This window comes from Phymastichus coffea, unplaced genomic scaffold, assembly GCF_024137745.1.
Source record: "Phymastichus coffea isolate CEN01 unplaced genomic scaffold, Cenicafe_Pcof_1.1 PCOF00039, whole genome shotgun sequence".
Classification (NCBI taxonomy): Eukaryota; Metazoa; Arthropoda; class Insecta; order Hymenoptera; family Eulophidae; genus Phymastichus; species Phymastichus coffea.
The window spans coordinates 2307235-2322900 of NW_026706850.1; the positions used below are offsets into that span (position 1 = coordinate 2307235).

Here is a 15666-nt window from a genome sequence, read left to right on the forward strand (position 1 = left end):
GTTGATTTCGTAGTACAAGTAAAGGAAATGTTATTAACCCAATTTCAAATGTCACTGTACTCCGAACGATCAATAAGATAATCAGTGAAAACCTCGAAAATAAACTTATCGCAAGGAGTGCCATCCGTCTCCGTATAACAATTACAACAAGGCACAATCAACTATCAAGGTGCAATTACCCTAAGCAAAAATCAATATGTATAAAAGCATCATCGTCGTCGTCGTCATCATCATCATCATCACCATCATCATCATCATCGTCATCATCATCACGTACTCCCCCTAAAAACAAAAGTCTATTATTATATTTCCCTGCGCGCATGCGTGCACGTTATAATTAACGCTTATCTGCTAAACAATATTGAGTCAAGTCATCAGAGCGAACTTTCCAAAATGAATTATCACACCAAAAGGGCATTTTATTTTACACCTTAACTATACTAATAGCATAATCGAAGGAAAAGTAAAAAAGAGGAGTCTCTAAATAGTCCTTTCTTTAAGTCCCGTCCCTATACCATTATATATATTTTTTTTGTTAGAAAGTTGTGGGCGCGTGCACGGGGCGAAGTAGTGGTAGGGTGGTCGCGCGCAGAGGTGGAGGGGGAGTCAGAAGCGTGCGGCGACGGCGGCTGCTACTGTCTGCTGGCTGAACGAACGATGCCGAAGAAGCCAGCAGTGGCCGATCGCAACTGCTGCCGGCAGGCTGCGTGTTGCATGCGTTTCGCTCCATACTTTCAATCCTGTAATATAACCTCGTGCAAAGTAGCTCAAGGCTTCGTATACCCCCATGTGTCGATTGTGAAAACTCTTGTTGTATGTATATTATCAAGATACATCGTTTATCTAAGGTAATCCTCTCTGTTTCTTTTTGTCTTGTGCGTGTGACTCTATCGAAGCCGGCTCTTTTCATTACTCTCATGGTCGGAATTGCGCTTTGTGCCTGGAAATCACTGCAGTGCAAAACCTGACACTGCAATAATTGCTTTCTTTTTTTCTGTTCCCGTGTCGTTGTTACAACAACAACGCTGATGCTCGCGTGCATTCATCACTGACTGCCGACAACATACTTTTCTCGTGCGTTACTACTTGGGTTATCGTCACATGAACTTTCGTCGTTAATTCACGTTCCGTAGGTCTCATTTCTTTTTTGTTAATTCAGGCCTCATTTCGAGGTTAATATGCCAAAACAAAGTATACGCATGGCCCAGCAATACTCCCTTACTCTGGCGAATATTTCGTTTTACATGTAGATTATAGTCCTCTTACAATAAACTTGGAGCAACAACTTCGGCAATGCAATTCAAATGGTATCACAACAATAGTTTGAAACCGACCCCAAAGCAAGTGTATACATTTGGATAATCATTCAACAAGCAAGCCAAGAAGGGAGGGTATGCGAGGGTATACAAGCTAATTATTGACTTGCCAACAATTCGCAATACGCTCGTGTTAACTGATCGGAGAATACTGTTTTGTCGGTTCTTTTGTGCAGATACAATAGATGATTTTAGGGAGAAAATTTGATCATTTGGCTTAGCAAGTAAATAAGAATGCTGCTTGAAAAAATTGATTTGATAAATTAACCGAGCTGGAATAGGTATAGGTGAGACGTTTTAATTTCGGAAAAATCAATAATTGCACCTTGGTGTAGAAATTAAAAAAAATGAGTTAACAAAAATAGTTGAACTCTGGAATCCCATGATACTTGCTAACAATTCGGCGAGGTATAGCGCAGCACGAATACCAAACTACTTTTAATTCATAATACCGCGCGAGCGCCAGGGGCTTTGTGTCCCTCATATATAGCATAAGTAGGCTTAGCAGGTGGCGCATCCGGGACGAAACTTGAGACCGAGAGTTATACGCTATATGTACAATCGCTCGACTACTGTGTGCGTATACGTATATTGGCAGAATAGCTTGCAATACCGAACGATATTTTATCAATATTTTATTAATTAATGGAATTAACAATTTTCGTTCAACCGTTATACGCACAGAGAGAATACTGCATACAGCCGTTAATTTGAATAAAATGAGTTGCCTGGTTAAAGCCATGAATAAACAGAATAATAATCTACTGTACGTGTGTCATAGGGGAATATATATATATATATATATATATATATCGATCAGAAAACTAGCTTCGGGAGCTATTGAATGAATGATAACAGTACTTAGATACCTATTCGCTGACCGCTCACCTCCCTGTTCATTGTATTATATCATTTTCTGTGTGAATAACACTCGTGTATTTTAATAAATTATGTAAAATACGCTCTTTTGGCATTATGAGATGAGGATGATATAGCCTAAAAATTATTTTGTCTCTGATTCAATACATCTTTTACCTTTGGAATTTTATTATTTGTTGGTTAAATACACTTGGCTTATCTAACCAACAATGTAAGTGTAGCTCTATGGTAACTTGAAGCAGTTTATTGTTTCTTTTGACAAAGTCAGAAAGGATTACCTCACCAACTGAATAGAATTTACATGAACTACCTAGCGCATTCTAAACTTTAAAAAACAACTTCGCTTATCTTTATCTTATGTACATCTTTTAAAAATATATAACTTTTCTTTATTTCATAAACAACAGTTGTTGTTTTCGATGAATTTCTAAAAGTAGACAAAAGACAAATGGTGGTATAAAGGGATGGTGCGAGCCAAATAACGATCAATGGGAGCGTACGAAATCGTTTATTATTCTGACTTACCGTACCGGTCATTCAGCTCCCCTTTAGAGCTGTAATTCTTTACAAAAATAATACGCCCTACGAAATTTGTGTTTTTGACACAATAATGTACCACGAAGGTTCGTGATTTGTACAATGTAAGTCTTACCAACGTCAACGCATTAACTATGTAGAATACAGAATGAAAAGCCGCGATTTTCACTGTCTTTGAATAGCGTTTTCTTTATTTTTAACTTCATTGTCAGAGGAAGTAAAATTTTCATAGACTGTTAAATTTTTTAGCATAGTACAGTAAAACGATCATAGAGTCAACGGTTTATCATGCCAATAACTTTAACAGTCAACGGTATAAATTTAGAGCAAGCGTAAACTTATCCAAATGAATGAGTTGAATGTGATTTGCAGACTGGATTTTTTATTAGAGAATCAACAAAAAAGGTTATCAGGTCGAAATGATCTCGATGTTTCGTTAACTTTCGCTATTTTGCCGAGTAGGGGAGGGAAAAATTCTAGCTAGATAGCATCGCCGTCGATCGGACTCGGCAATGATATACATACAAAGATGACATACTACAATAAACGATTTCCCGTGATTCAATCGATCGTTTACCACCATTTGAATAAATTTTGGAACATCCCGGTTGGAGTTAATACCAAATAATAGAAACAAAACAGTGATGTAATTATCCGTCTTTGTTATTTACATTCAAAATTGACATTGAATAAATTGGCAATGTTTATTTAATGAATTTCATCACAATAAATCATATTAGATTATTCTATCAAAGAACTAGTTGTCTGTCGTAGAGAATTATAACTACTTTATAATAATTTATTAAACGTGCAATTAATTAATGAATTGAACTTTTTTCTTGCATCTCTCTTTGTATCAATCATTTTTTTATATTGAAAAATTGTTTTGCTATTTCTATACTATAAATCATCAAATCGTTAGATAATGAGAGATTTCATAATTTTTTTACATAATGTATATTTTTATTCTTCATTCAATGGAACTACGATAACATTATGCTGATATCGAATGCAGTATTTTTTGACGTTTTAACGAAATTGTTCAATTATAAATTAGAGAAAATCGCTAGCGATACTTTTCTTAATCATACCAAATGAAGAACTTACATAGTCATAAATTAAACAATCTAGACTCGCAACATAAGCATCTACAAAAAAAAATTGACAAGTTCACTATGTCGGTATTATCTCCATAAAAAAGAGGACTATAAATAAGAAACTTCCTTCGCGAATTACATACTTTGGAGAAAAGAGCAAAATAGGAAAAGGTAAGCATGGCGGCCAATCGTAAAAACAAGGCTTCTCGAGAATGCATCGAACGCGAGAGAAAAGAGAGTAAAAAAAGAGAAAGAAGTGCACAAGAAATACAGAAACGTAAAAAAACAAGAAGAACGGCCAAGCGAAACACGTACACCTGCGTTAGCGCGCGGCGTGGCGCTCATCCTCGTAGCGCGGAGGCCATACATAACGGGGCGCGCACATGAGAGGAGGGAGGTGGAATTGCATGAAATACACATGCACACACAAACGAAAGAGAGGAAGAGAGAGAGAGAGAGAGAGAGAGAGAGAAGAAAGAAGCTCGCGACAAATCGCGAGAGGAGCACGTACATATGTATATATACACACTGCGCACTGTACACGCTTTGGGAATCGATTGACGTGCACAAGCTCACACGCATCGCACAGTAGTCCCTCAAGATATATACGTACGCAAGTTGCATTCCTATTAATATACGTGCCAGCGCGCCTGGCAATCAACGATCATCATCGCTTTACTGATCTGCGCTGCTATTGCTCTGTAGTTGAGAGGACTTGGAGTGCAAGGTTTGATACAGCAAGGGGAGTTTGAAAGTGAGCACAGTCGAGGGTCCAAGCTTGCTGCTGCCGCTTATCAAAGAGACTTGACTGATTCAACTCTCTTGCTTTATTGGGATAAAGGAAGCTTCCTGCTGCGATTTAATAGCTTTTTAATGAGTGATTTCAATGGATACGTTCAAGAGCTTACGGCGTAAAGTTCGTATCGCTTCATGAATACGAAAATATAACACAAACGAACTGTATCTCAGCAGCCATATAATATATATTCAAAGCGGATTAGCGAATCGTAAAATAAGTAAGCAAATGTGCAAGAAAGCAACCAGAATAGAAATAATTCGCGAGAGAGAGAGAGAGAGAGAGAGAGGCGAGATAGCAAAGGGAAGGATATAATGCTCGAGAAAATAGCATGCAGCAGGAAGTAACATATGGCTTTGGCCAACTTTGGGTTAAAGGCATGCATTTTCGTAGCATTTACATATATGCAGCTTTGGTCAGGAATATAAATCTTACGGATATTAGTCGAATTATTGCGTATCTTTTTACTTCTTATTTTAATTTAATTCAATTGAATTTTTTTACTTATTTGCTTGTTTGATTGCCAGTCACTTTAAAAACACGAAATGTTAAAGTTTATGCTCAATCAAAATAAATTTACCTATGATTCTGAACGGTAAGAAATTTCGATATAATTATATTCGTCACCATTTTGGTTCTTTTTCCTCGAGCATATGATATACTGTTAAATGTTCAATATATTGAATTCTAATATTTGAAATATTTCAAATACCAAAAGCTTATTGTTAGAAATTCGATGGAATATTTATTTACATTTTACATTTTGAAAACACATTAGAAAACAATATGTAATATAACAAAGACGGGCGATTTTTTCAAACTTTTATTCTCCACAAAAATATTTTTTGGATCGAATTCGCTTATAAAAATTTATTGAATATATCCCGTAGCCAAGTAGCAATGTAACAATAACAAAGACAACAGCAACAGATATTTGTATTTTCAACGCTTGTGTTTGCTTCGTGACTTTTTTAATTTTTTTCATTTAAAAACACAATGTTTCTATACTAATATTCCATACGCTTGAATTCTTTATTATGAAATGAAAGTAAAAAATATTTTTTTAGTAATTTTATCCTATTTTTTTATAATCATCACATTTCCTTTTGTTGAAAAAAAAGAAATAAATTCAAACCATCGGATCATTGTTAACAGCCTCGTAAAAGAAGTCAACTCATTAAAATGTCGGCCGTAAATTCGCGGCTACCGACAAGAAGAAAAAAAAAAGAGGAGAATACAGCGCGAATGGCGTTGGCTAATCACAAGCCGCACAAGTGTAGCAAAGTAATTTGGAGATAGACTGGGGCGAACAGACAGAAAAGACGAGGAGCTAGTATTCTCTGTGGCTCAAACTCGCGCCCGTGTTAAGAAAAAAAAAACAGGCACATACACATGCTCGAGAGGACGATGACGGCGAAAGAAGAGATAAGACTCGTATACGCGTACGATGAAGGGGTGAAGAAGAAGGGACAGCTCGATTAATGATCGAAGCTCTCGCTTTGCTAATCGCCAAGCACGCAGCAGCTCTTCACCGTGAGCTGACGTCGCGTCGTCTATGCCTGCTTCTCGATACTCTGCACGTTTTTCTCTTCTCACTTCTCTTCTCTTTCCGTTGTGTGTGCCTATGTGTAGATGTGGGTGTACCCGTTTCGCGTGTTTTTCTCGTTCTTCCACCTCTCTACGCTTTTCTTCAAGTCGAAAAAGAGGGACGGAAAATCCTATACACCGCTTCGTACGTTCGATGCCGATGGAAGTCGAACTTGAGACAATACGGGACATACACACACGCAAACAAGTTGCACCTTAGGAATGGCTTTTGTCCAGCCATTGCTGTTTGTTTTCTTTCTTTGAGGATGGTATTGTCTCAATTCGAACGTTTTTTTTTTCCTTTTTGTGACTTTAAATACTGAATTTGAATAAACATTCAACTTTTGAACTCCTCGTGTAAATATTTTTATGTTTATGAACACTAGATTGATGTATTAGAGACGACTATCAAGTTCACCATTCGCTTCTTTTAATATTCATGTTAATACATACCTAATTCATAACTTTTATTAACGAAATTCTTAAATACACTCTATACACCATTATATTCTAATCCATCTCTAAAATAATAGCGAAAAAAGATGTTTGTTAAAAATTATAATTTGCTGCCAATTAGCTTCTAGTAAATTAATTGAAAAATGTGACCCAAATTCAAGTCAAAAGAAATTTCACCACAAGTACTTTTTTATTTTTAATGAATCTTTAACTAAAGTTGACAGTCGAAGCTCGAAGTTACTCGCAAATTCTAATAATAAAGTTTGTCAAGCGAATAAACTGAAATAATAAATCCACTTTATCAGAGTTCTCACAGCTCTGACATTTGACGAGTTTCGTTGTCGCTTTCATGATACTTGCGCACAATGTCATGCTTACATCTGCCAACAAAAGTCTCCAAGCTCTTTTCGCGTGCGCGGGTCATTCAGGATTAAAGTGACGAGCGAACTCGAATGCTCGCTTCTCTTCTTTCGAGATACTTTTATCTTTGTCAGCACACTCTGAATTATTTGAAACGAGCAAACGCTCGATGCTGTTTTTTTCACTCTCTTTCTTTTTGGAATCGCTATGTTCTCGCTGCATTACCTCATCGTCGTTGTATGTAGTATTCCGTCAAAAAATATGACGTTCGCCGGCTACTAGTAAAAATTAATGCTTTCACGGCTCAGTATTTTTTATTGCTGTGCTTTCAGACGAATGAGAAATTGTTTCTTCTCGCGTTTTCTCTCTCTCTCTCTCTCTCTCTCTCTCTCTCTCCTTCTATAGAAAAGCATTTTACAACTCGAGTGCTCTCTTGTTTATTTCATGAGAGTTTATTTACGGTTTATTGCTGTTTTGAATCACACTACTTTTTCTATTCATTTCAACATTTTTTAATAATCTTCTTTCACTATGAAAATAATATATAACGGTAGAATTATATTTTTGCAGTTATTGCAGTTGTGCGATATCACGCGAATTCCCTCATTCTTAGATCGTCATTCACATTCAATTCTGTGATTATTATGAAGTGTTGGATAAGCTTATTCAGAGTTTTAAAGTCTGGAATCTACTAACAAGGAAACTTATCGTCCATAGAAAGCTTCAATCGTGACAGTTAACTTTTCCTTTTAATGAGAAATATTGACATCTTCACACAAAAGCTCTCAATTAAAACCATGTTTGTTGAATAATAAAAGATCATAATAGACCACTTAAAAAGAAAATGTACATTCAATATAAAATATACATAAGTATAATGATTTATTTTTAAAATAAAAATGTTGATCGTAAAAAATTAGTGTATTTTCGATGGCCGAAATCAACACAATTTAAAAATTTTTACTTGAGAATTATAGATAATATTGTTTTAGAACTCCTGATTTTATAAAGTGAACATAATTTTCAACATCTTTTAATGTAGTTTAAATAAAAAAATTGTTATTTAAATCAATCAGAGTAGATTAGAAAAAAGAATTCAGACCTAACGTTCGAAATGACATTATTAGTAAAGCCGATATTACATGTAGAAGCTATGTGAAAGAGCTGCTTCGTAATCTATTTTGAAAACGAAATCTCTTCAATCCTACTTAACTAACATTATATGTTACAATTATACATTCATTATTCATTAGCTTCCAAAAACTGCATCACCAAAGCTTTCCAAATTGATCCCGTATTTTAAGCAGCTTTTCATATCTTTTATGCTCACTGGACATATTGAATTTTTATCTTGTATTTTATATGATTGATTTTTAACTGAATATTTAATAATTATGAGTGGATTTCAACGTTTTTCACACCATATCTTTACTTGGCAGAGCTTACGGTCGTCGAATGAATAACATAAACTTGCGCAACTTTAGCATATATATATATATATATATATATATATATATATATATATATATATATATATATATATATCGCTGACATCACGATAAATCCGTCCTTACCACATATTTCCCTCATCTTCTTTTCTAGGTAGCCGTCGTCGGTCAGAAAAAGAGGGGCGCATCGAAGCGCTGGAAAAAAGGGGCGAGCGCAGCGTGTTGTGTCCGCGAGTCAGTAGTGTTAGTTATGAACTGGTTAAGAAGAGCGACTTCCGCTCGAACGGGCCAACCGAAGCAGGAGCAGCAACAGCAGCAACAGCAGCAACGTCGTCGTCTCTTTGTATGCTGAAAAGGGGACCGCCGTCGTAGATAGAGAGTCTGGCACAGAGAGCGCTTTTCTCGAGAGATCACTTATCGGCTGCTACTGCTGTTGAAGAAGGAGGAGGAGGAGGAGAAGGGCATCTGGCAATCTTTATCCGCTTTTGACTCCTCTTGCAACTCTCTCTCTCCCCTCCTCTCTCTCTCTCTCTCGGCCATGGATTGGCTCTTTTGCAGGGTTGCCACCCTGGCTATTGCCCTTCTGCTGCTTGCCACCACCAAAAGTGAGTATTTTTTTCGTCTTCTGCCGATATTTACTTTTCTTTCTCCCAGCCCCATTTTGAAGCAACCGGCATATATGAGTATAAGCTCTGAGACATCATTTCGTCGATATGCCTCGTATATTAGAGTTTCTCTCAGACTCGAGCAAAGATGTAAATATTTCGGCTTGCGAGACTTTGTGAGACTTGGGCTGACGACGGGAAAATTCCTTTACAACGAGACAGAGACGACGGTCGTTTATTGCGCATTTTCGTCGAATAAGCGATGAATCAGTATGACAGTTTCGAGTAGACTGTACTGCTGCCTCTGCGTGGTCTTTTATTACACGCGTGAAAAAAATGACCTATATGACTATCTAATTGTAATAAAAATGGAATTCAAGCACGTGCGGTTCTTTTTGTGAGATACGTAACGTGAGTGTCGTGATTTAGTCACAGGTACTTTACTTTGGATCGAGTTATCATTGAAAATGTTACTCGTCAAAACGAAAAATATTTGGAAATTATAAAGTAGTTAAGCATGACAGGTAACAAGAATTTTCAAAGATCTATTTGGAAACGTAGGGAATGGCTGCATTTTCTTTAGAAATACATTGATACGTGAAGATCGCGAGAATGAATATGAAATACATAGTTGGCATATTGACGAGTCGTGAATATCCAACGGATATAACGTGAGCTCAAGAGTTCTATATAGAGAAAAAGAAAGTTTTTTTTTCATATTCCAGAAAATTCAGCTTGGTACATCAGTACGCTGGGGGCGAGTGAGAGGAAAAACTCAAGGATTTTGAGTTATTACGAAGGGGTGCATCGGAATACGATACATTGATATATTAAACGACGTATCGAACGGACGCACGTTGTCTGCTTGCATAATACATTATTTTCTCCTTCGCACTTGTACTTCACTTTTTTCTCTGCTTTTCATTTTGTCGCGCGCGTGACTCTTTCTTTTTCTCTCTTTCTTGCCGCGTTATGAATTCTCGAGTGGAGCGGCAACGCGTATAAACAAAGCTCTACTTTGACGATTGATCCGACTGCGCCTCCTCATTTTTGTCACTCATCATCATTCGATGATTAACGCGCTACGACAGTTATGTTGCTAACGAGCTTTCGACGCGATTGTTTTTTTGTAATTATCCGTTTGATCGATTAAAATTTGATTTTGCTATGTCGATCGGAATTCGTTTTTGAAAGATTAAATATTGCGATGAAATTGATAATGAATCTGAATAATAGTTTATTTGGATTAGTCAACATCGCCATGTCTCAAATGTATCGCTCAAGACTAAAGTAAATTAAATTAGAAAGTGAGATTTTTACATGAAATAGGTAACTTATTGATCGGTTAAACGTAGTACGGCTGATGTTACAATAGATTAGGCTTTTTACGTGCGTCCCGGTTCAGAAAAATGAACAAAAGCACTTTTCAATAGATGGGAAGGTCTACGTTTAAAGAAATGACCGAGTTACAGTTTATGAATTATTAAATGAAATTCGATGCATTCTAAATATCGTAATAATTATTAGATTATAACAAAATTATGGATGTCATTATATATATATATATATATAACGATGAAAAATTTTTATTGTTACTTTTAGTTAATTATTGTTACTTTTAGTTAATTATTTAACATGTTTTCAAACTATTTTTGTTGTTATATTTATCAAACATTGCAAACGCCACTCTCCTTAAACATAATTTACACTAGTGTAATACTTTTACACATCAATATAATTTCTCTCAGTTACTTTAACTAAAATAGTTGTTATATTAATTCAGGGATAATGGAAAATTATATTATCTCAACTGAGAAGAATAGATAGATAATTCGTTCAACTAGTTCACCAGAAATTAACTTAATAATCATATGAATAATACTTAGTTTGATATATACGCGAACAGTGGAAAATTTAGGTCGAGAGCAGAGCTTGTGCACATACGTATACTTCCTGAAGTATAGCCAGTACAATTCACCGCTCCTAATTCGTTTACCTTGAGCCAACACCTTCAGTTGTTTATTATTACTGTACACATATGTGGTAACACTTAATTTCTGGTGTATCGATGTGAAATGTACCATTATTTTTTCAGTTAAAAGTTCATTCTTGAATAAAACACGTAAAATACTAAAAATTATTTGACAATGAATAGTAATCAGTAATGTCAATAACACAACCGACTTTTTCAACATCGATATTATGTTTGATTGTTTATTAAAATAGCAAAGTATTGTCTGTAAAAAGTATCATTTTTTCCAATCAATAATACTGTATGCAATAAATCTGGATGATAAATCAAACTGCGGAATAAAATGATAGAAATGACTGATAAAATACATGCGACGCTATATATCCAATTAGAATTATCGGAGTAAGAAATCAAGCTTCATAAATGTTCTTCTAAATCACAGAGAAACAAGTTCATTGCCATTGGAGGCACTAAGAATAATGAAGGTGCAATGAGTCCAAGAAATCTGAATAAATAGCACGAACATTTATTTCACCACCCGCTTAGATCTTGAGAGGTGGCAATAAAATTCTCTGTAATTCGAGAAAGAGACGGAGAGAGGTATTCGGAAAATGTGGATGCTATTCTATGAAAATTATCAGCATTAAAATTAGATGTGGGAGAGAATTGTGGAGACGTTAATTGCTATAATATACGAAGTGACGTACAGCAGCAGCCTCGAAAACAAGCGCTTTTAAGCAACTGCATATTTTAACAATAATAAATCCAAGTTGGCGGCCAACATGCATAAATTTCACAGACAAAATTTCTTGGTTAATAAAAAATTCCCGAGCCAGCGAAGGTTCACGGCCAGTGTGTGAAACACGCAGGGAGAAAGAGAGAGAAAGAGGAAGAAGAGAGAGCGAGAGAGAGAGAAAGAGAGAGAGAAAGAGAGAGAGAAAGAGAGAGAGAGAGAGAGAGAGAGAGAGGAGAGAAGAGAGAGAGAAAGAGAGAGAGAGAGAGAGAGAGAGAGAGAGAGAGAAGAGAGAGAGGAGAGAGAGAGAGAGAGAGAGAGAGAGAGAGAGAGAGAGAAAGAGAGAGAGAGAGAGAGAGAGCGCAGGTGGTTTGATATAACGCAGCATGCCAAAGTCCTTTTTCCCAACCCCTTTGCGCTCAAAGAATTTTAATTATCTGATGAATATTTAAATCAAGCCAAAACCAACGAGCTGCACTCACTCTTCCCGACAAACACAAACACACATCCTTAACATACACTTCATGTATTGCACGAGCGCTAACTATCCTTAATGAGTATCTCAATGTAAACCCACGTATCGTCGTTGCCGAGTAAGTTATTTCAACTTGTTACTTTGCAAAAATATATACATATAGAACTTTGCGCGAAGATCAAAACTTTTGTAATCTGAATTTCATAAATTCATAACGATATAGAAGAGCGAGCGAGCGAAACGAAAGATTTTCCTTTCTTTTTTTTCGCGCGTTGGCGACTTGGCCTAATAATTATTACGAGAGAGAAAGGCTCATCCTCCGCGAGAATGTTAATTATAAAACAGTAGCCGAGAAAAGCGAGCGGGCAAAACAAAGGGCCAACTTTTAATAAACTTCAGAAAACGGCGCTACGCTCCGCAGCTGAAAGGAGAGCGAACGAGCTAATGAAATTTCGACGGCTAACCACCGCAGAAAAAAAAAGTTGTATACGTTTGTGAAAAACTGTACTGCGATGTATTACGAGTAAAGTAAATTACAGGTAGTTATCAATGGAATAAGGTATGAATTGAGGAATTGCCGAGGCAAAGAATAGGTGTAGAAACGAAAGCATCTCTAAAGAGTTTAAAGCAATCGCCCGTGAGGAAATACGTATCAGCTTAAGCCGGTAGATTGTTGAGTTCTGTAAGAAAATGAGAAAGCGAGACGCTAGCTCGGCGCGCGAAAAGACAGAGAATTAAAAGCTTAGGAATTAAAGCTTCTCTGTCTTATCAATTGGATTCTCTTCTGTTTTTTTTTCCTTCTTTTTTTGGCCAATCAAAAACTTCAGCAAATTGCTTTCGGCTAGTTCACCGATACCTACTCTCTTGCGGATAATTAAGTTTTTTGTACCTGGTAAAAGGGAGATTAAATAATGCTATTAGCGAGTATTTAAGTTAGAAGTGTTTTAAAGAACTGGAGAATAGTTAAATGGCTGGTTCGAAAACAAAGATATATCATTGCTGATAATACAAAGTGATCGCCTGGCTGAATAGCAGAACGTTCTAGAATTAGACGCTCAGGTGAGGAATACGAAAAGGTCTCGAGGCGAATAAACTTGGCGAAGAGTAGAAGCAAGAAAATGAGCAGACACCAGACCAATAGGCATTAGGCGACAAAGAAAAGGATACGAACGTCGACTCGATTCGTTAAAACTTTTAATTCATTCTGTTAGGAATTCATGGGCAGCATCCCTCATTGTCGATTTACTGGCCTGCCAAGCGCAGCGGGGTACAAATATTTAATGATCCCGCTATTCCGCAGTTTCAAGAAGCTCGCTCTTAGACGCCGTCGACTTATTGTCCATGGCAATCGAACGCGCGAAATCAATTGCGCGCGCACGCGCACGGGTGTGTGCTCGGACTACTCGACTTTTTTAATCTCTCCTTCTCGTACGAGACCTCCCGCGTAATGCACACACTCGACTTTTCCTTTCATATCTGCTTCCCCATTTTTATATTTTTTATTCGCATACGATACCCGATACACAGGCCAGAAAGATGATACGTTCACTCTCTCTCTCTCTCTCTAGCTGGAGAAATAATATTTTTTCGTGATTGATGATTCACGTGGAATCATTGTGCTTATTTTTCTAACGTGCGCAGTATACATGAACAGTTTTTATTTTGCGCGCTATGTATTTAATCTAGGAGAATCCACGCATTTAACCACCCCCCCCCTCTCTTTCTGAATTTTTCGTACGTTAAATTTATTTGCATTATGACGTGAGCAAACTAATTTTTTTGAAATTCTACGAAGTTATCATGAAAGTTAACGCTTTTTCATCCGAATAACAAACAGATGGTTAAGTCTAGCTTTTGCGTTATAGCCTAAAATGAAGTTTTTTAAGCTGTTGATTGAGCGTTGGATATGATTGTAAACATATTCTGTATTTTGAAGTCATTAAGTTTTTAAAGGCATTTGGAAATCATAAATATTCAATGGTTTGTTCATTTACATTTCGCACAAATTAATTATGAATAAAGGAGAATACGATTACGATGTATTTGGCATCTCTATTGTCTAAAGTCATAATACGCGTTTCCTATACACTGCAGCTCAAATCATGCTGAGTTATTGGATTATTCGAGAATAGAATCCCGCGTGTATGCATCGATTACTAAATGATAATTAAATGTACATTATCAAATCACCTTCGTGTTTCGAAACTTTTGCAATTTCATAAGAACAAATAACAGAAAAAGCAAAATTCTATTTTCCTTTCTTCAAACCTTATTACGAATAAATGTAGGAGGTATATTATTGTAAATAATCTTCAAGAAATAGCTATTATAGATTTTATTTTTAAAATAACTAAAAAACTTAAGAAATAAAATATTGTGCAATAATCAACCTTTAGTGTCAAATCTTTAATATATACTATGACGGACTGACCCTTAGATTCCAATCTTACTGTTTAAACTTATGCTCTTCTTCATCGCTGGGCTTATCGACACTCACATAAGGTGATGTTATCACAGACTACAACCATTCTGCTAGTAAGCCCATGAAATTTTCATTTATAAAATAAACTTGTCATTCACTGTTGCGTATATATGAATTTTCAATTCACGAGTGCATTTCTGGACTGGACCTATCCTACGACCGTTCTCTCATACACGCATCGAGCGTAAAATATCGAGATCACCGAGCGTTGAATTAGCTGTGCGCGAGCGCCAACTGCGCCAAATAGTATTCCAATGTGCCCGCAAATTGGATCATCCACCAGTAAAACTTGACTCTGCGTTGCACAGCTCATTGTTTGCGCGTAATAATTTTCACAGCGTTCACCTCACATACAGGTTTGCCTGGTGAATTGACTATTTCTCTTGCCCGATAATTCAACTTCTAGGTCGTATATAGGCCTGATGCTTGTATACCGCAGCTTTTCTGGAATGCATCGATTGGATTTTATAGATTCTAGCGAGAATTAACAGACCATGCAAGAAAGAATGGACAAACAAATTTGGTCATTGGTTATTTGCTGTCATAATATTGAATTTCGGTCAATTATTCCAAATTATTAATCGATCACAAAATGTAATATCTGCGATAATTTTATGAGAAATGTGGTCATTACATTTCTATAGTCTCGCCCGATAATAACACCAGATACGTGGCATTTAGGCAAAGTGCAGCAGATTCCGTTTGTAAATGCTGCTCTATATATTGCAAAGGAATGCATTAGCGCTATAATGTATCTGCATTTTGGGAATCTATATTAGGAAACCCAATGACAGTTGGCATGAAAGCCTCCATTAGTATATAAACCGTAGTTGACATCGTGAGTTGGTCCTTTGATTAATCAGACTAGCACGAGGGCAGTTCATTCAAATGCACGTCACAATATAATGGCTAATAGCTTGACA

The 15666-nt window shown here is 36.4% G+C and overlaps 1 protein-coding gene across 1 annotated transcript in view; it reads left to right on the forward strand.

The window, feature by feature from the left end:
• Positions 1-715: 715 nt before the first annotated feature.
• The window catches only part of LOC131663902 (uncharacterized), a 72951-nt gene continuing 58000 nt past the window's right edge, over positions 716-15666 (forward strand). The window contains exons 1-2 of the mRNA XM_058934661.1: positions 716-848; positions 8631-9081. Coding sequence (XP_058790644.1) covers positions 9015-9081 — 67 coding nt within the window. The 5' untranslated portion in view covers positions 716-848; positions 8631-9014. The remainder of the gene's footprint in view (positions 849-8630; positions 9082-15666) is intronic.